The 21,736-nt window shown below is 39.2% G+C and overlaps 1 protein-coding gene across 1 annotated transcript in view; it reads right to left on the bottom strand.

Annotated features, from left to right (window-relative positions):
- The window catches only part of FREM3 (FRAS1 related extracellular matrix 3), a gene marked incomplete at both ends in the record, with an annotated part of 65,179 nt that overhangs the window by 19,076 nt on the left and 24,367 nt on the right, over positions 1-21,736 (bottom strand). Inside the window, 2 exons of the mRNA XM_081304712.1 lie at positions 3,005-3,235; positions 6,598-6,744. Of these exons, the coding sequence (XP_081160838.1) occupies positions 3,005-3,235; positions 6,598-6,744 (378 nt within the window). The remainder of the gene's footprint in view (positions 1-3,004; positions 3,236-6,597; positions 6,745-21,736) is intronic.

The raw sequence follows: 21,736 nt of genomic DNA, 5'->3' as shown, positions 1-21,736 counted from the left end.
ACACTGTGGATAAGACACTATATGGGCCACTTAGTATGCAGAGAAAAATAAGTTACAGGTCTTGTCCTCAATTTTTAAAATAATTCACTGATTATGCTAAGTGAAGCTAGCCAATCCCTAAAAAACAAATGCCAAATGACTTCTTTGATATAAGGAGAGCAACTAAGAACAGAACAGGGAGGAAGATCAGGAGGAAAAGATTAACATTAAACAGGGGTGAGAGTGGGAGGGAAAGGGAGAGAGAAGGGAAATTGCATGGAAATGGAAGGAGACCCTCATTGTTATACAAAATTACATATAAGAGGAGATGAGGGGAAAGGGAAAAAAAAACAAGGGAGAGAAATGAATTACAGTAGATGGGGTAGAGAGAGAAGATGGGAGGGGAGGGGAGGGGGGATAGTAGAGGATAGGAAAGGTAGCAGAATACAACAGTCACTAGTATGGCATTATGTAAAAATGTGGATGTGTAACCGACGTGATTCTGCAATCTGTATACGGGGTAAAAATGGGAGTTCATAACCCATTTGAATCAAATGTATGAAATATGATATGTCAAGAGCTTTGTAATGTTTTGAACAACCAATAATAAAGAAAAAATAATTCACTGAGTTGTGCATTGTGTGTGGGGCTGTGTATATACACATACCCCAACATACCATTAAAACTGTCATGAAATATCAATATGAGTATTGGTCATGTCTTCCTGATAGAAGATTATACTATATTTCTCTGGGATTTTCAATGTTTCCAAGGCATTCTTTAAGCATGCACTGTGCAATTAAAAGTATCTGTGGGCTGGGCTATAGCTCAGTGGTAGAGTGCTTGCCTTGCATGTGTGAGGCACTGGGTTTGATCCTCAGCACCACATTAATTTTTTTTTAAATAAAAAAAGTTATTGTGTCCATCTACAACTAAAAAATATTTTAAAAAACCTGTTTGTTTAAAAAAACAAGAACTTAAAGAAGGTTGAATCCACAGTGTATCTGGATCATACCACATTTAATTGCTCAGGTCTTTTCCCCATATCAAATATGTAGCTAGATTTTTTTTCTCTTGGCAACGTGAGAAAGAAGGGAAAATGTTGTAGAAGACCATCCTTCCTTCTTTTGGAAATAATACTAATCTAGAATTCAGGGTTAAATTATCTGCTTATCACATATTACATTTTTTTCCTCTTCACTTTCTTCCCTAAGTTAGTTTTAACAGTACTGCTATCAGCTTTTAAGAGAACACGGGTCTTGAGTTACAGGGGAAAATAAGCCAGTTGTGATTTTCTTTCCTCCGTTTAATACCCCCTGACATGGCCCACTTCCTCTACATCTCTCAATTTCAAAAGTTGGCATCTTGAAGGAGCTCAACCAGTTAAAGTTATGATGTCATGTGACAAAACTGAAGAGCAGAGGACTGAGTTCTTCAGTCACATTCTGCTTTTCCAATCTGGAAAACCTGCTCCTACCCACTGTGGTAATCAAAGCCCACATGCTTTTCAAGCCTCTCCTCAAACCCTTTCTCCTCCATGAACCTTAATACTTTGGGCCATGGTGAATGCTCCACATCCTTTCTTTCCCCATCTGTCTTATATTTGGCTCATAATTGATTCATGTTTTAAGCATCGTTACAAACAACACTGACCCGACACTTGTTCACAGGGTGGTGGGGGCTGTGTTTTCTTTGGTGTTGGCCCAAGTGCGTGCAGAGCATAGAGAATGATGTTTTTTAAAATTGTGTTTCAATTAAAGTAGAACTCAGAGAATTTAAAAAATATTCCTTGGAGAGGACAAAAACAAAACAACAACAAAACATCCATAGTACAGTTTGGGGAAACCAGGTTAGACAAAATTAAACAGATTTGTTTGTAAGAGAGTATCTCAGAATCCTTAATATGCTAATGCGAATTAGGATTTTTCAAGAGTGAGGAGGACTGAAATAGTTCCTAGACTTATTTGCTCTGGGAAGTTTTCCACTCCTCTGAAGTAGACATTCTATTATGCTAACATTCGCTGATGTGGTTAGGAACATGTTAATACAGGGAATTTCTCCCAGAGCCCTGTGGAGTACAAGGCCAGCTTCCTGGTTGTAAGTTCTGCACTTCCAGGTGCACTTAGATTTTTTTGACTACTCTAATAATAAATAAGTCTCAGTATTACTTCAAAGATGAATATTAAAAGCCCCCTTTAGGGAATCCTCTACTTGGCCAAAATGGGACAGCAAATAGTATGATTACTAGTTAGAGTTGTTTGTTTGGTTGGTTATTTAATTTCTCTGGATATTAGCTGAATGAATGAATATATAAAATTGGCTGATGAATTCAAGAATATGATGCCACAATTTTAACAGAACTTTGTGGAACACATGTAAAAATTAATGGGTTGGCAGGTACCCAGCAGCCACATTGAGGACAATGGAGATCTAAGTCTCCACTTGAGCTGCTGAGTGGACTGCAGAGGCTGCAGGGAAAAAATGAGCCTGTGGAAAAGAGGCCTAGAATAAGCCCTGTGGACTAACCCTCTTGGGCCAGGGTTGCTCCAAACTAGTGGTATGCTGGAAGCTCGCAGCAAGGACCCTATGAATGTTAAAGGAGTCCTGGTAAAGATTCTATTTTCATCTTCTACATTCTTTTTAAAAAATTCTGCTGGGGACAGTGGTGCATGCCTGTAATCCCAGTGGCTCAGGAGGCTGAGGCAGGAGGATTGTGAGTTCAAAGCCAGCCTCAGCAACTTAGTGAGGCCCCAAGCAACTCAGTGAGACCCTGTCTCAAAATAAAATACAAAAAAGAGCTGGGGGTGTGACTTAGTGGTTAATTGCCCCTGAGTTCAATTTCTGGTCCAAAAAAAAGAAAAAAATTCCTGAAAGCAATTACTGCCTTGAAGGGATTCACCTCACATTAAATCATAAATGAGTATGAATGCATCCACAGGATAACAAACAGAGGAAGACATGAAGGTGGGACATGGACCCGCAAGCCCGGACTGACTAGTAGAACACATCAATCAATGTCACATACCGTCTTCAGGGTCCACAATTTCAACTGTTGCCATTTCTGGAAACTCCAGTGCAGCCATGCTGGGCTCTGCTAGAATGATCTGGAAAGTTTCTGAGGCCTCGTACTCATTGTCGGGTATAATTCTCACCTTCCATGTGGCTGTAGTCTGTCCTGGGTTGAACTGCACCTGTTGATGGGTCTTTCCTTTAAAATCTTTATCTTTCTTTGCAGTTTCATCTTTGGTTCCGATGCCTGAATAAGAATCACGACACCATAAATATAAAGTCAGGGGACGAAGGAATATTCTCCTTTCAAAGTGGTTTCTATTGTTAATGAGAGTAGATAACACAGACATTGCTTCTTTTTTGTTCTTTCTTCCTTTCATGGTACTTGGCATTGAGCTCAGGGCCTCCTTCATAATAGGCAAGTGCTCTACCAGTGAGCTGCATCCCCAGCTCTTTACAAATTTTATTAAGAGACACGGTCTCACTAAGTTGCCTAGGCTGGCCTTGAACTTGCAAACCTTCTGCCTCAGCCTCCCAAATTGTGGGGACTACAGGCACAGGCCAACAGATGTGGCTTCTTTTAATGCTCCAAAAGACACTTATAAATGATGCTTCTTGGCTAAAAGGATTTAAGTAAGTGGAAGTGAACCAAATTGAGGGGAAAGCAGGAGGAAGGAGTAACAGAAAGAAGAGAACACAGTGATGAGCTTATTTATTTTAGCTTCTGTATAGTAGGGCCTCTGATGTGACCAACTCTTTTGGGTGCTGGGGTTTCGGAGATGAATAAGATACCACCCCATCTGCCAGAAAGCTCATGGTCTAAATAGAAGATATTTAAATTGAGCACTATGGAGGTGGGGATCTTTGGTGGTTTTATTCACTTATGAATTCCTGGGACATAACCTGGACATAGTTGGAACTCAATTAAAAAAAAAAAAATATATATATATATATTCTGAATTAAGAAATAGGAACTAATGAGTACCCAAAGAGAAAAAACAACAAAATTGTGTTAAAATGTCCAATATTAGATATGAAGATGAAAGGTGCTACCCCATCGAGACTGAATAAATACTTCCCTCAGTATAGAAAGTTTGAACAGCATTCTAGCATTGTTTTATTTTAACATCCTAGTGAAGTTTTAATGAAGCAGGAATACTTTATGTATCATTGTCAGGTTTAGGGTCTGCATTTATTTGAATGTGTGAAGTCAAACATGAGCTGATACTAGCTATGGTGAAAAATGACAAAGTGAGATTAACAGCCCTTTGTCTGATTCTCTAATAATCCAAAACCTGGAAAAAGATATCAAAAGGTGTAAAGTGTGAAAATAATTTCTAAGGCAGGACAGCTAGTATTGTCTTTGCTAAATTGCTAAAGGAAGTGTGTATTCATATAGTCTGGTAACCAAGAGTAAATGTCCAATTTGGGAAGAATCTCTTTTGGCCACATGTTGAAAATAAGGAAGATGATTGATGTCGTCAAGCTGAAGCTTACGTAGAGCAATTGGCGTTGCTACAGGAACGAAGCAGGCATATAATTGTTGAGCACTGGCTGTATGCACGGGGCTGAGGATGTCACCCAGAATTAGGCACAGCCACTACTCTACATGTTATCTAGATATGAGGAGATAAGCAGATGACCAGGTGGTTCCAATTCTGTTTGACAATGCCATAGAATAATAATAGTATTATTTTTGTGCTCAATAAACTGTAGCTACCAAATTAAAGTCAGGAACCATGCTAGATGTATTTAGAATTATTATCATGTATTATGCACATATTATATCACATATCTTATATTGTGGATAATCGACACATAAAGAAACTGAAAGTTTTTTGGATCATTGCAAAAAAGAGTAAGTGGCAACACAGGAAGCCAAACTCCATGGTTATTTCTTTTTTTCATTTAGATTCTGTTCTTTGCCACTAGCCCTAGCCTGGGGTGGGATGGGACTCTTGGGAGGACTTCTAGGAGCATCTGAGTGAGATGCTTTGGAGGTTCACATCTGTGGTGTGGATGTGGTTCTAGGCAATATTGTCAAGAACAGAAGGCTGACTATAGCTCATGCCACAGCAAATGATGGGTGACAGTCATATGCCCTACGTTGTGGGGGAAGGGGCATAATTAAAACGGAGTTCCTGACCATGTGGAGCTGGAAACTTACTGGGAAGACAGACCCATTAAACATGCCTGGGGATAGTTAGTGCAACAAAGATCTATGTGCAGGGCAAGGGGACAGAGCCTGGCAGAGGTGCTGGATTAGCCAGACTGGAAGTTCTTCTGAGGGCTTTAGTTAGTTTGCAAATGTTCAAATGGTTCTATCAACTTATTTTTTTCTTTTCCTTTACTGAGCTAGGATGATATTAACCCACACTCACAAGAAGACCTTGAGACAAACAGCTTTGGAGGAGGCAGATCTGAGCTGAAGTTCTGGGTAGTAGTTCCACCAAGAGTCGGTGAAGAAACCTGGGACTTGGCCTGAGGCTGGGGCGGACCTCTAAGAGAACAGTCCTAGTACAGAAGCCTTGGGCCTGAGGATGACCCTTGGGAGCCCATTTTCTTTTAGCTTACTTCCTCTTGGCTTCTCTCCAACAGTTTTGATACGTTGGCTGGATTGAGTCCTGCTTGTCTGGGAGGCCCAGGATGCTCATTTGTAAAATGAAGGCAACACACCCCTATTTGCCTCCTTAATAGATATGAAACTGAAGGCAAATGATTTCTGAAAGTTCTGGCAGGTAAAGATGCTACAAAATATAATGCATTATTAGAATGATTATTATTAATTATTAATGATGGTAATTAAATTCATTATGCAGGCATGACATTATGTGTGTGTGTGTGTGTATGGCCAAAAAGATATTTTTCTGTACTAGGTCCTTGTAAAACAAAAAATTTCGATACTGTACATCCTCACAGAAGTTATAATCTTATAGTAGGGCTAAAATAATTATACATAATCATAAGAAATAAAACAAACACCAGTAATGCATCATGTACTATTAACAATTCTTCAAAAGAAATAGCTAGAGCTAAACATAATAATGCCTTATATGCTTAAAGATATGTTAAAAGAAATTGAGTGACTTGGGGACTGTGAGATGGCTAGGCAATGTCTTAATTTTCCTGGAATCCTACTGAGTTATAAAAGAGAATGTAGCTGGGTGTGGTTGTACATTCCTGTAATCCCAGTGGCTGGAGAGGCTAAGGTAGGAGGATTGCAAGTTTGAGGCCAGCCTCAGCAATTTAGCAAGGCTCTAAGCAACTTAGTGAGACCCTGTCTCAAAAGATAAAAAGGGCTGGGGATGTGGCTCAGTGATTAAGTGCCCCTGGGTTCAATCCCTGGAACCAAAAGGAACAAAAAGAGAGATGGGGTGGGGGAGGAATATACCCTGCCAGAAAGAGGAAAATTGAAAAGGATAAAAAAAACAAAAACCCGATATTATCTGAGCCTGTAGTTCACAGTGAACAATTTTTACATATAGTTTGCTAGGGGTTCCCCCAAGATGGTTATTGATCCTCTTTCAATCTATTCTCTTCTAATTATTTTTAAGCCTGCATTTCATCGTTCCCTGACCATTTGCCAACAGCCAATCCCAAGTAACTTACTGACAAAGGATGTTCCTTCAAGGTAGCCTCTGCGCCGGAGGGTCACTTTTAAAAACACGGAGTCTTCATCCACAATGTAGTACTCTTTCTCCAAAGAAATCCAAGCCCAGTGTAGGTGGAAAGGCTGGTTTGTCAGTTTATTTCCTCCTGTAGTTGACAGGTGTAATGGGGAATTCAGTGGCAGTATTTGGTAAAATTAATGATCAGGGTATGTGTTTTGCTACCAAAGCCATGGGTTTCAAAACATTTTATTTTTTGAAAGAGAGACTAAGATTCTTTGGGTTTCTAGAGAACATCAAGGGGATCATCCGAAGTCCTATTAGTCCTGCTGGATGTGAAGGGAGCTAGTGTCTCTTTTCTTAAAGCAACTTATGCACCAGGGCTCCAAAGAACCACAGCTTGACAGCTTTAAATGCAGGTTGTATGACCTTCATCCTTTCTTCCTGCCTCCCTGTTCTCTTCCTGTCTCCTCCTCTCCTTCCCCATTTCTTCCTCTTCTCTGGTGTGTGCTTCTTTGCATTGGGGGACCTCCGCGTGCTCACACATTCGTCTAGAGTTCCCTGAAGGCAGCGCTCACATTACGTTGACTTATCACTTTCAGGACCTGGCATGGGGCCTTGAACTCAGATACTTAAATGTTTTAAAACCATCCTAGAGGCAGCAGACAAGGATTTAAGGCTGTGATTTCTTCTTGTCCACACCATGCCTCTTTGTGGAAGGTCAACCTGGCCCCTTTATTTGGGGTGCACTATGTGTGGGTTGGAAGAAAGGGCAGTTTTTCCTCAGCTGGGGAGTGGCGGCTGCAAATCCTCACTTCCAAAATGATGTTGAAATGGGTCTCTCTATAACTCAGTTTCCACTGATGGGCCCATGAGAGGTGTCCAAAACCAAATGACCCCAGGACAGAGCATCATATGAAACGTTTATCAAGGAAAGCTCTACTAACCAGTTCCAGAACTCCTGAACCCCTTAGTCAGATCAGACATAGCCAAAGGGGGCCATGTGTGGACAAGAAAGGAGTGAAGAGAATACTTTAGGAAAGGCGGGCTCCAGGGTGGGGATCTCACTGATCACTCAGAAGGGAGAGGGTGTGGGCTGGTGCCACAGGGTCCACCTCCAGTGTAGAGGGAGTGGGTTGCCATGACCTTCTGTAGGTTATCGAGGAAAGCTTTACTGACCAGTTCCAGAACTGTAGGTGGAGACCCAAATGAACGACTCATTCTCTAGAGAGCTGAAGTGGCCTTGGCCATGGAGAGAGAGTGAGGGGGCTGCACTGGTGTAATTCAGCAGCATAGGGGTGGGACAAGGGAGCATGCAGGTGGATCAAGGTGGCTCACCATCCAGTGGGGCCAGACCGGGAGGCCAAGGCTTCTCAGCAGGAAGGATGCTGGGACCTGACTGCCAGATTCCATGAACCACAGAGCGGTAAGGGACAAGGAGCTACAGGCAAGGAGACAGGAATCTTCAAGGAACCCATGAAGCATCAAAAAAGTAAAAGTCCCCTTTAACAGTGGTCACCCAGGAGGCTCTGATATTGGGGGAAACAGCACTCCTCACACCAGCTATGCTGTACCCCTCATTCCTTTGCTCTTTCTCTTGCTCTCTCTGCGGCCACCCCTTGCTAGTTAACTAGGGGAACCATGACCACGGAAAGGGTGAAGCTGGCCTCAGCTCTCCTTCCATATTGCAGGTCCAGCCCACAGCGACAGGGAAAGTCCCACACAAAACAGTTCTCAGGTCTATTTACTGCCTGGGACTGTGAATTCTAATGATCAGATTGGTACTGTTATTTTTATTTAATATGATGACTATAGGAGTTTTTTTTTTTTCATGATATGGTGACTAGAAAGGTAGAAAGAAGAGAAAGGAAAGACTCTTCCTCTTGCTACCACCATTGAATTAATGCTAAAAAGACCTATACCTACAATTATAATTGGATTCACTACAGATGATGCTTATTGGGCATGCTAGGGACACACTGATGCATAACCCCAGGAGAAATGCGTACTTTTATATGTTTACTCTTTGTCTTCTATCTCTTAAAAATGACATCATTGATACTAGTTTGGATATTCTGATAAATACAGAAAAAATATGACAAATAAAAAATACCAGAAATTCTACTGTTATTTAAAAAATATTGAGAGTCTGAGACCATTTTGATTCTGCATGGATATAATCCTGGGATTTTGAAATCTTGAGTCAAAATAATAGGTTGTGTTTACTTTTGGTCTTTTTCTAAATTGTTTTATGTGCTCTTTATTTTTTTATTTATTGATCTTTATTTTTACAATCATATTACAGATAGGGTAAATATTAGTCTCATTTTATAATCAGACAGTTTCAGGATGATGAAGTGACTTGACCAGGTCCACCCTGGTTAGTGGCCAGGCCAGCCAAGCCCAGATTCAGAGTGCAGGGCTCTGTTTTTGACTCTGAGCTTCTACTCCTACAATCCATGCTCTTCAAATACTGCACAAGGAAACTGGGCAGAATCTGTTACAGATTGGATTCTCTGAATAAAAAACAATGAAGATTATGATAAGTCAGGTTAGGCAACCCCCCAAACAAATGCCGAATGTCTTCTCTGATATAAGGGGGGTGACTCAAAATGGGGTTGGGAGGGAGAGCAAGGGAGGAAGATTACCTCTAGATAGGGAATAGGGGTGGGAGGGAAAGGGAGGGAGAAGGGGAATAGCATGGATGGTGGAAGGAGACCCTCATCATTATACAAAATACATGTATGAAGATGTAAAAACAATTGTGATGCAAAAAAAAAAAAGCAACAAAGTACATGTATAAAGGCATAAACTGGCAGGAACATACTTTATATACAGAGATCTGAAAAACTGTGCCTATATGTGTAATAAGAATTGTAATGCTTTCCACTGTTGTCATGTAGTTAAAAAATTAAAAAAATTAAAAAAAAAACAATAAAGAGAGTGTGCACAGTGAGAGACAGAACCATTCTGTACTCCTGACACAGCTATTTGCAAATCTGGTCAAAAGCACAAATTCTTGAGTCAAATGGACCCACGTTCAAATTCTGGCTCTGCCACTTACTAGCCATGTGATCACAATCATTGACACATTATGGAACTCAGCTTCCTCATCCATAAGTACGATAACAACATGATGTGCTCTATTGAGCTGTTGTGAGGATCAGAGAAGCTGTTCTACAAAGTGCCTGCACACATTAGGTGTTCAACATCTGTGGTTAGTGTCCATGATAACTTTGAAACAACATAGAATTGATTTAGATTAGGCTGTCTTGCTTCTTCTTCTTTGAGGAACAAATTCATTATGATGTTTCTGAAAATACCAGAAACCATGAAAAACAAAGCTGAATATTTGACTGTATGAGAAGCAAAATACAAGTAAAAATAACTTTTGAAAATTGTGTTTAAGCTTCGAGGAACATAATTTAAAATGCCAATTTTCATTCTTTTCTCAATAGAGCAAAACAAGTTCACTAACCCACAACAACTAGGGTGTTTCTAACTGCTGTAATTTTTTAAAATTAAAAAAATAAATAAAAGCATTCGATTCCACCCTGGAATCATCATTTGTAAACAAGATTCTCAAATGTCAGTGAAAATAGATGATAACTTGAAAGCAAAAGCTATCAGTGGATGAATTTAGAACAGAACATGGTAATTGTCAGTTGGGGAAGAACAGCTTGTAACACTCAGGTCTTATCAAATACAAATAAACACAAAATGTGACTAGACCCAAACTGTAAAATTCTTTTGTAGAGTAGCAGCTTCACAAAGCAAAAGGAACCCAGTTAGTGCCACAAAGTTCTATGTTCTGTAGCTGTTATTCTGCTTTTTTTTTTTAAATTCAGGTATCGTAGGAACATCCTCTACTTTTATTGTAATATTTTCAATTTTAAGGCAGTTTCTTATTACATTTCATATTCGTTTGCTGTTCACCTACATTTTGTCTGCCCCATACCTAGTACAATGATCATTTGCTTTGCTTTAATCTTAATATGCCTAGCTCTTGAGTAAGATAAGAAAATGTGAATATGTCCCCACCTTCCTGTGTGAGGGCTTCAGTGTTGTAACCTGACACCTTAGCACATCAAGGCTTCCGAAAGCTTGTGATTGCAACTAGGCTCTCATATCAATTTACTTGGAAAGAGATGAAAAATATAAACATAGTCTGACTAAATAGGTAATAGTCTATGCATGAAAATATTTAAAAGGAAGGTTCTTTAAACCAAGCATGCTAGGAGGAAGAGACTGGGCAGAAATTGTTTCTAGTTCTAGATGAATCTGAGAGGTGAAGTTCGTCCATGTATGTTTTAAGGCTATAGTCATTAATTTTGCTAAATAAAATCAACCCCAGAAATACAGCTGCAAATATCTAGGAAACAACTCAGTCCAGTTTTGGTCTAAAAATACTGGTGGCTAACATGTAGTAAGTAGATGCATTGGGAGATTATAGAAAAAACAAAACAAAATAAAAACAACCAAAACAGCTGATTTTGAAAAGTCAAAAGAACTGAACAGTGATAGAAAGTTTTTTAAAGATATTTTCTCTTTCCTTCTTTCTATAAAACAACTCAAAAAGAGATTAATGGCCCTCTGGTGTATGGGTCATATCCTACAGATTGATTTTTTTTCTTCCCAATGCCCAGGATTGAACCCAGGGGCACTTTATCACTAAACTGCATCCCCTGCCATTTTTTAACAATTTTATTTTGAGACAGGGTCTTGGTAAGTTGCTGAAGTTGGCTTCAGACTTGTGATCCTCCTTCCCCAGCCTCCTAATTAGCTAGGATTATAGGCATGCACCATCATGGCTGGACTTATTGATCTTAAATACCCACTCCTTGCCCTGCATTAAAAAGACATTATTAAAGACATTATTATATTTGAATTAAATGTGAACTTGTGTCAAACACAATATTATTTGATCCTGGGACTGGCTTAGTACATAATACTTAAGTTCTAAAGGATCTACCATTGCAAATGCCAGTTTACCCATGAAATGACTCAACATTCAGAAAGGTTGTGTTATTGTAATGCTGTCTTTAAGTAAAAGTCAATATAGTAATGATGATATCTATATGTTTATTTCTTTTCTTCTCCAATCCAACCAGAAAATAAAACATGCTCGTATGAAGCCATTAAATGATAACACAAGGCCAATATGGTTATGGATACAAATAGATGAAGTGAGAAAGGCTCCCTGGGCTGGGGTGGACTTGGAGAAATGGGTGGCATTTCCTCTGTGGACAAGAGGTAGAGGCCTTCTTAATATGGAAGGAGAAGAGGGCAGCCCTGTGGGTAGCAGAGTCTGGGGTCATATAATGCCTGGTACCTTCTCAGCTACTTGTAATGCAGTATTCTGTAGTAAAATGAGATAAAGCATGAAAAATCTTTCAGAAGGGATTCACAGCTATCCCTCACGCCCTTCTTTGACTGTTTTCCAACACCAATAGTTTCCTTTCCAAATATGTTTTAAAAATGGACCTCATTTTGTGTATCACTGGATCAGTTACTGGGAAGCTGGAGATTGTCTGATTTTCTGTAACATCTGGCAAGTTACAGGAGCAAAACCAAAATAAGCTTAGAATATTATTTGATTGAACAGTTGTCACCTGAAAGAACTGTAATTTTTGGTACAACTTAGAATGGGTAGTCATGAGTCTTAGAGTAAAATCTGAAGGTAGTAATTTAAAAAATTATTTATAGCTTTAGAAAGCTATTTAAAATTTCTGAGCAAAGGTTTCAAACTTTGTCATGAAGTTTGAATCAATGAAGTCAAAGGAAAAATTCTTTATTCAAAGCCAACAGCAGCTAACATACATTTTTTTCTTCTAAGATCTCTTATGTGATGATCCATGCCTGATGATTCACATTGAATGCTCTTGTTTTCTGTCACCAAATAACTCTTCCAACTTTCTAACCTAGGCAAAGGACTTTGAAACACGTAAGGACAATCAGAACTAGATGTTACAAGTGCAACAACTACATTTTTTTTTTAACCAGGGATTGAGCCCAGGGGCACTTACCCACTGAGCCACATCCCCAGCCCTTTTTTATTTTATTTTGAGACAGGGTCTCACTGAGTTGCTTAGGGCCTCACTAAGTTGCTGAGGTTGGCTTTGAACTCTAGATCCTCCTGCCTCAGCTTCCCTAGCCACTGGGATTACAGGCGTGGGCCACTGTACCAGGCAACAAAAATTTCTTATTGCTGTTTGGCTGTAAACATTTTACCTTCTGTTCAGTTACTTGTGGTCATTTATACCTAGGATAGTCTAAAACTTTTTGGGTTTAAGATTTTTTGGGGGGGCATGTAGCATAGTACATTTCTCTACCAAAACCCATATATTTACCAATTTTACTTGCAATTCCAGGGGATTTATGAAAACCCTTCCTCCCATCTTTGGACTTCTTAAATTCTATGTGAAACAAAGGAAACATATATTGGTTATTCAGAGTAATGAATAAGTTTAATATTTCCCTATTGATGCTCAGTAAACAATTTAGTTAATATAATCATCATGTTCTTGGGGAAAAGAACAACCTGTGATCCATGAGGAGTGCAGTATTGAAGAGTCAATTACTGACTGTATCTCTTTCCTATCCTGCATCTAAATCTTCAAATCATGCATAGAAATGTATTTCTCTGAAAGTGGAGGAGTTTCTCACTATCAAAATACTTAAACACATTTAATAATCAGCAATCCTGATTGCGTAAACACATTCTAAGGGTCCTTTCAGTTTCTTGGTTTGAAAATTATAGAAAGAAAGTGTTTTCATGAAGTCTAGAATTCCTTCATATACCTAAGTTACATTCAAGGTTTTTGAAGGATTGATGAAAAATTACAATTGATCAATTTGGTGATTCATCCAATTACTCCATGTTGATTATGCTGTTCACTGTTCCAAGTGTCCAAGACACAGAAAGAAGTGCAACAGGATCCAGTGAGAGTAAAATAAGCAAACAGCATGTGACATGATGTTAGTGATGAGCAATATGAAGAAAAATAGATTAGGTGGATAAGAGTGGCTGGGAGAATCTGAGGGACAGTTAATATAGAGTGGGCAGGTGAGGTTTTCCTAGAGGGGTGATTTTTTTTTTATTAGAAATTAGGGGAAGAGCTGGTGGTGATTCACGTGTGCAATCCCAGTGACTGGGGAAGCCGAGGCAAAAGGACTTTGAGTCCAAAGTCAGCCTCAGTAACTTACAGAGGTCCTAAGAAACTCAGTGAGACCCTAATGCTAAATAAAATATAAAAAGGGGCTAGGGATGTGGCTCAATGGTTAAGCACCTGTGGGTTCAATCCTCAGTATCAAAATAAATGAATCAATCAATAAATGGGAAGAATATTCTAAGCAGAGGGAAGAGTAATTACAAAATCAATATGTCCCCATTTTAAAACTAATCCACATTCTGTCATGACCAGCATTTACTGGAGCTGTGTCCTCTGATGCCTTTTTCATTCTTTGCCAGTCAATCAGCATTTAGAAAGGAAGAGTATCATTTTCAGACCCTTAGTGTTCAATATAGCTGTGTGGTTAGCATGATTGTATTTTCTGTTACCCATCAGCCTTTGAGCTCCCTGTCTATGTTTGGACAATTTGTTGTGGATGAATCCCACGTCCTCTAGGAAGAGGTCAGAGAGTGTCATCTTGCCACCTTCTTTAGGGTGGGGCATAAGCACATAACACACACTTTGCCAGTGGCTTAAGAAGATGGTTCAGAAGGGGGCAATGTGAGGATTCAGAGCTGCCTGGACCTCATATTCTGGAGAGGGTTGCAGTGAAGGTCTCTGTCTTCAGAGGTGTTGGTGGTAGAGGTCAAGTGTCCAGGAACAAGAGTGAAAACTGTGCCTACTGGCCGAGACAGCTGGCATCCTTTCTTCTGCATAGTCTATCATTGTCTCTCTGACCTAGAGATGCTACTGAAGCTCACTTCTACTCCATTGTGAATTATTTCTTGTCCTAAGTAGACTTGCAGTGAAGAAACCTGGTTCATACACCACTGAACTTGTTTTTCTCTTAGTTGAGGTTGTAAAGGGATAGGAAGGCACACACCCAAAATAGAAGATTTGGGGAGGGGGTAAGTAGAGCTGGATTTCTCAAGAAACTGGGCTTAGGAACATACTATCATTAGGCTGTAAAAGACTGCCCTAAATCTCGGCCCCCTAGAGCCACATGGTTTCTAGTTAAGACTGCCCGGTGGGCATTTGCTACATTCTGCAATCCCTGAAGAGGAGCCTGCCTTCTCCATGTCTCCATGCATATGGTCACATTCATTGTGAGTCTGATTATTTCTGGTTCACGTAACCAGCTAAAAAAGTTTAACATCTTGGCAGTTCAGTGGTCAAGCTTGGCTCTGCTTGGCTGAGGTGCAGTTAACTGTGGTCTTGGCTACAGTGTCAGGGTATGGAGAAGGGTAGTTCTCAGAGAAGAAGGCCTGTAGATTCAAGATAACACAAATTGCTGGGTGTGGTGGTGCATGCCTGTAATTCCAGCAGCCCAGGAGGCTGAGGCTGGAGAATTGTGAGTTCAAAGTCAGCCTCAGCAAAAGCAAGGTGATAAGCAACTCACTGAGACCCATCCCTAAATAAAATGCAAAATAAGCCTGGGAATGTGGCTCAGTGGTTGAGTGCCCCTGGGTTTAGTCCCAGTTATCCCCCACTCCCCCCAAAACCAGATAACACAAATTGCATCTGTCTTTACATGAGAACCCAGAAACCGGGTGAAAATACTGGAAGTTCCTTTGCGTTCTTGTCTCTAATAATTCTTCTATATTCAGATCTCCAAAGTAAAATATACAGATAACAAATGGAAGCTGAATGGGATAGGAATAGCAGGGATTTTGGAAATAAAATCAAATGGCCACCTGCCATTAATTAACTATATTAACTCAAGAAAGCTTCAAAGTACTTTTGGGTTTTAGATTTCTTAACTGTCAAATAGGGACGCTAACAATAATGACAACAGCAATAATATCTTCCTCACAGAGTGGCAAAGGCTACATTGGATAGTGAAGTTGCAAATGATTAAAACAAGAAACCGGGGAACATTAGGTGATATTGACATCAATGAACACATTTTAATGGGGAAGCAGGGGAAAATAAGTATAAATCAATATTTTTGAATGCATAAATTGATTAGGTACAGAAAACCACTTGTTCGCTCATTTACACAACCTATAAATAATGACTGTGCAATCAAACAATATATCAGGCCCAGGGCTATGGGTTTTGCTAAGAGGTGTGGGCCAAAAGAGATGGTGGGTGTAGTTTCTTCAGAGAGGATGTGGACAGTCTTCACAAGACAGTATAAGCTTAAGCATTGGGCAGTGACAGTAGAGGGTTAGAGAAAAATGAAGGACAAATGGACAGGATATGGGGACGACTGGATGGAACAAGGGATAAGAGCTGTTGGGGATGATTCAGAGAGCTCAGTGAGCAGCTCGTGTTGGATCCTTGAAATAAAGATGTAATACCAACAGATAAAGAGAACTCAGGAGAGAAGGCAACTTGGGAGTTTGTTTTTAGATTTGTTTTTGAAAGGATAGTAATAAGTGGAAAAGTTCATCAGAATCTTGGCTGTGTGGAATAATAGGGGGACAAGCAAAGGTTAAAAAAACACACATAAATTTTGGACTAATTATGATACAGCCTCATTTACCAATACTGGTATTGCCCTCTAACATTGAGGAGCCTCCTCTGTCATTGGGGAACTGTTCTGGTTTAGAACAGAGCTCTAAACCTACAAAGTTCATGTGTAAGACAATGCAAAAACATTTAGAAGCAAAATGATTGGGTTATGAGAACTTCAACCTAATCAGTGCATTGATACAGATTAACTGGGCAGTAACTGTAGCTGGGCAGGGGCTAGAGGAGGTAGGTTACCAGGGGTGTACCTTTGGGGTTTATATTTTGTCCCTGATGAGTGGCACTCTCTCTGCGTCCTTGTTCCCATGTCCTGAACAGCTGCTTTCCTCCACCATGCCCTTCTGCCATGATTGTTACCTTGAACCCAGAGCAATGAAGTCAGCATCTATGGACTGAGACTTCTGAAACTGTGAGCCCTAAATAAACTTTTCCTCCTCTAATTGTTCTTGTCAGGTCTTTTAGTTACAACAATAGGAAAGTTGACTAAAACAGAGTCACACATTTAAATTTAAAAAAAAAATTCAGTTGAGGCAGGGGTGGTGAAACGTGGCTGTAACCCCAGTGACTTGGGAGGCTGAGGCAAGAGGATCACAAGTCTGAGGCCAGCCTTGGAAACTTATGAAGACCATCAGCAACTTAATGAGACCCTATGTCAAAATAAAAATAAAAAGGACTGAATATGTAGTTCAGTAGTAAAGTGTCTCTGGGTTCAATCCCCAGTACAAAATAAAATTAATTGAACAGACTATTTCCTCTTAAGTGCTTAATAATTTAAATGAAAATATGACATTAGACTTATGATTTCTAATATCACATGGCATTTTCAAATATCTTCATTGTTGTGTTTATTTCTACCACTCTTATCATAGTACAGTTTAAGATATATTTGAATTCTATAAACATCTACTCACATACAGTTGGAAATAATACCTATTCCTCAAACTTCATTTAATTTCCTTTCTGTAGAAGCTGGTTTCCTTCCTAACTGAGCAACTGGGTTAAATTTTGGAACTCACTATATGGTTAACATACCTCATTAACTAAGTAGATTCTCTGTAAGGTTTATTCACATTATTCCTCCTCTTTAAGCTTTGTGGACCTAAGAAAATTTTTCTTTGTATGGCAATAGACCATATAATTTGTGAAATCATACTTTGACCATTTCCTGATTTCTATAATTCTCAATAAGGGTAAACTGACATTTAAATTTCTACAATTTCCCCTCAAATTAATAAAGAGTAAGAAAATATGTGAAATATTTTAGCTAAATATTGTATTCAATTTCACACTGTATACATGCATCATACCCTTGCCATACCCCATAAAGATGTACAAATATTATATCTCAAAAACTCCAAAAAATTATATTTGAGATTTAATTTTGATGCTGTTTATTTACTAATTCTAGTTTTGGAAATAATCTCTTCTTTTAAAAATGCAATATTTTTAAAATTTAAAAGGGGGCTATATATCACTAATAAAAAATTTAAAAATTCATTCAATAAATGCTGACTCCAAATAGATAAAATCGAATACCAAACGATAAAATGGTAATCACTGTCAAATGTTAAATGTTTTTTGTCCTTGAGCTTGAAAAAATTTTATTGAAAAGGATAGGCTATTTGATCTTAAGTCTTTGATGATTAAAATGACAGGCTAACATTATAGGTCTTTATGTTTTCTAATACGCTATGACATTTTCAAATAGTTTCATTGTCATAGGCATTTAACTTCTTCAGCTCCCACCATAGTATAGTTTAAAAATGTATTTGAAATCCAAAAGTAGCAACTCACCGTGTATTTGGAAATAATGTCTATAATCAACCATTGTCACATAGTGAATATCAGCGTCATTTGGAAGAAACTGCAACAGGGCCTCATTGTAAGAAAATATGTTACTCTGAATTGGTTTCAACATTTGCAGCTCCAGTTGCATGTCAACAGATTATAAATATAATGGTCTTATTTCTTCTCAATAGAGCTATAAATTGAGGGAGATAAAGTAACTATAGATAGAAGGACTTACCAATCAAGTAAGAGAAAAGCCCAATTGCATATTTGCTGGGTCTCCATTTTTTCCCCTAGCAATTTCAAAAACATACCCTGTTGGGTGAAATATGCCCTTTTTCCTTTCTGAGCAGGAATACAGTTCCAGCTGATTGTGCGTTCTTATTTCTCTGACTTTGACTCAACTCTGCCGTGGGCCTGCATGATTCTTTCCACTTGGTGTTTCAGGGTGCAACTACCCGGGTCCCAGAGCTGGGCAGGAGAGGTGGCCCTCTGGAGTCTCCATCATTACAGACAGGGGCACTGTATTTTTGAACAATAACCTATTTCATGCAACTACACATCAGGTTTTTCAGAAAAGAAGGACAAATAAAAAATAAAAAAACCTAATGCACAAACTAAAAAATAACAGAGGTATCTGCTGTCATTTCTCTGGTTCTATCCTAAGCTACAAGATGCTACCCTCAGACTAGGCTCCCGAATCCACTCCTGCCGCCTGTGGAAATGTGGGGGCAGGTGGTTGAGGAGGGAGGGGTCTTTGTGCTCACATGGTCAGTGGGTGGGTGGGACATCAGGGGGTGTCACTGGACAAAGCTTCCCAGCTCTAATTTGGTAACCAAGGGGTGTTTGGTATATTCTTTTTGGAGATGTCCCAAATGGTCTTGATGATATGTTTGGCTCTCTATTTTAGAGAATAAAAATCCGGCTAGGGTTGTCGCTCAGTGGTGGAGTGCTTACCTTGCATGTATGAGGCACTGGGTTTGATCCTCAGCACCATATAAAAATAAATAAAGTTACTGGGTTCATCTACAACTAAAAAAATATGTCTCTCTATTCTATATATATATATATATATATATATATATATAATTTATATATATTTATATAATTTATAAATATAAATTATAAATATATAGAAATAGAAATAAAATATATAAATAAGAATAAATATATATAAACATATAATTATATATATATAAATATAAAAAAAGAATAAAAATCAACATGCTACTGGGGTACATAACAATTCAAGTTCTCTGTGCCCTTTTCTCCTTCTTAAAATAGAGTTCTTCAACATGAGCACAGCAGGAGCAGTGGAAACAAATGAAGAACACAGATTTTCTTGGATTCTTTTGCGTGTTTTGTGTCGAGGGGCATCGCAGGCTGCTTTTGTCATGAAACAAAACCCAAAGAATCCTCAAAGCAGAACCTTAGAAAAATCAAATACTTTGTAAGACTGTTGTGGCAGAAGTTTTCCATTCACTGGTGAGTAGCAGTGTCCCCATCTTGTAGCTATATGAGCAGTGGTTACTCTTGGTCCTCAACTTGACAGAGTTGAGAGCTGCCTATAAAACTGGTCAAGCATATTTCTGGGTGTGTGTGTGTGTGTGTGTGTGTGTGTGTGTGTGTGGGTGGGTGTTTCCAGAGATGAATGAAACGTGGGTCAGCGACTGAGAGGGGACGTCCCTGCCTGAATGTAAATGGCACCATCCAGTAGGCTGGGGACCCAGACAGAGGAAGGGGAATAGTATGCCTGTGGACATGCCCGATTCTTCTTGAGCAGGTAGGTTTTTGCTTTGCCATCACCCAAGGATGACAGACCTCAGCTTTTGGACATGGACTTGTACCAGCCTCTCTCCAGGGGGCGTCCATGCCTTCGGCCTTCTATCTGGGGCTATGCGATAGCACATTCCTGTTCTGAGGTTTCAACTTCTTGGACTGAGCAGCTACTGATTTTCCCAGCTCACTGTGGGATTATTCAGATTCTGATTGTGGAAGCCAAAGTCAATTTACATACATATTCTATTGTTTTTACTCCTGTGGAGAAACCTGACTAATACATGAGCCATGTCTGTTTGGGAGCTAGGGCTTCATGTGGATTAACTGGAACAGGGGAAACACTGTGCCTTCTTCCATCTCAGGATTTAAGGAGGACACAGAGACAAACTCTTCCTTCCAGAGAATGTATATACTATACTATATGATAAACTAAAACAACTTTTAAAATTTGTTCTTTTTAGATATATATGACAGTAGAATGTATTTTGACATATTAGACATACATGGAGTATAACTTTCATTCTTGTGGTTGTACATGATTTGGAGTAAGACTGGTCATGTATTCATATATGAACACAGAAAAGTTATGTCCTTTTTATTCCACTGTTTTTCCTATTTCTATCCACACCCCCTCCCCTTCATTCCTCTTTGTCTAATCCAATTAACTTCTATTCTTCCCTTCCCCACTCCCCTTATTGTATGTTAGCATCTGCATATCAAAGAACATTTGGCCTTTTTTTTCCTGGGACTGGCTTATTTCACTTAGCATCATAGTCTCCAGTTCCATCTTTTTACCAGCAAATTCCATAATCTCATTCTTCTTTAAGGCTGAGTAGTATTCCATTGTGTATATATAACACATTTTCTTTATCTATTCATCTGTTGAAGGGCATCTAGGCTGGCTTCATAGCTTAGCTGTTGTGTATTGAGCTGCTATAAACTTTGATATGGCTGTGTCACTATAGTATGCTGATTTTAAGTTTTTTGGTATATACCAAGGGATGGGATAGCTGGGTCATATAATGGTCCCAAGTTTCTAAGGAATCTCCATATTGCTTTCCAGAGTGTTGGAGCCAAATTGCAGTCCCACCAGCAATGTACCTCTTCCCTCACATCCTCATCAACATTTATTGTTACTTGTACTCTTGATAATTGCCATTCTGATTGGGATGAGATGAATCTCAGTGTGGTTTTAATTTGCATTTCTCTAATTGCTAAACATGTTGGACTTTCTTTCATATATTTACAACTTTCTATTTGGAAATCAAAATAATCATACTCATTTTTGGATGTAGTCTAGGTTGGTCCAGAGAAAGTGACTGGGTATTTTATATACGGAATCAGATTCCTTTTCTTCATTTTTATCTCACTCTGTTTTCTTTTTCTTCCACATTGGAAGTTAAGACTATGTTTGATCCTTCTACTTTGGAGCCAGGGACACCAGGGCTTGCTGTGTCCTAAGTCAATTAGCAAAATAATTTTTTTTTTCCATGACCGTCATGAAATATCACTGGTAAGAAGACAGGGATACAGCACTGCCTGCTAGATTGAGAGGGAGCTGAGCATGCCCATCAGGCTCACCGAGAACCAGTTCTGCTTGGGTAAGTGCCACGTCCAGGTGCATTGCCTTAGTATCATCGATTCCATAGCCACTCTGCTGATCACTGTTTGAAATTATTTACACTCACTTCCAAAATCTTAATTTGGTGCTACCTTTTTTCTTGGGATTCTCCCCTTCTGTATTAAGATTGTTAAAAGGATCAAAAGTGATGCTAGATGTGGAAGTTTTGGAAAATTTTGAATTTCCCTAAACGGAAGTTTGTAAGGCTCTGAGTGGGATAAGAAGGCTTCTCTATTGGCAGAGATCATGGAAGGAGATCAGGATTTGGGGAGCAAGCTGGGCAGATTGGTGAGTCCTATTGAAGT

The sequence above is a fragment of the Spermophilus citellus genome, assembly GCF_964194105.1.
Source record: "Spermophilus citellus genome assembly, chromosome: 8".
Classification (NCBI taxonomy): domain Eukaryota; kingdom Metazoa; phylum Chordata; class Mammalia; order Rodentia; family Sciuridae; genus Spermophilus; species Spermophilus citellus.
This window is presented reverse-complemented; position numbering and strand designations above follow the sequence as displayed.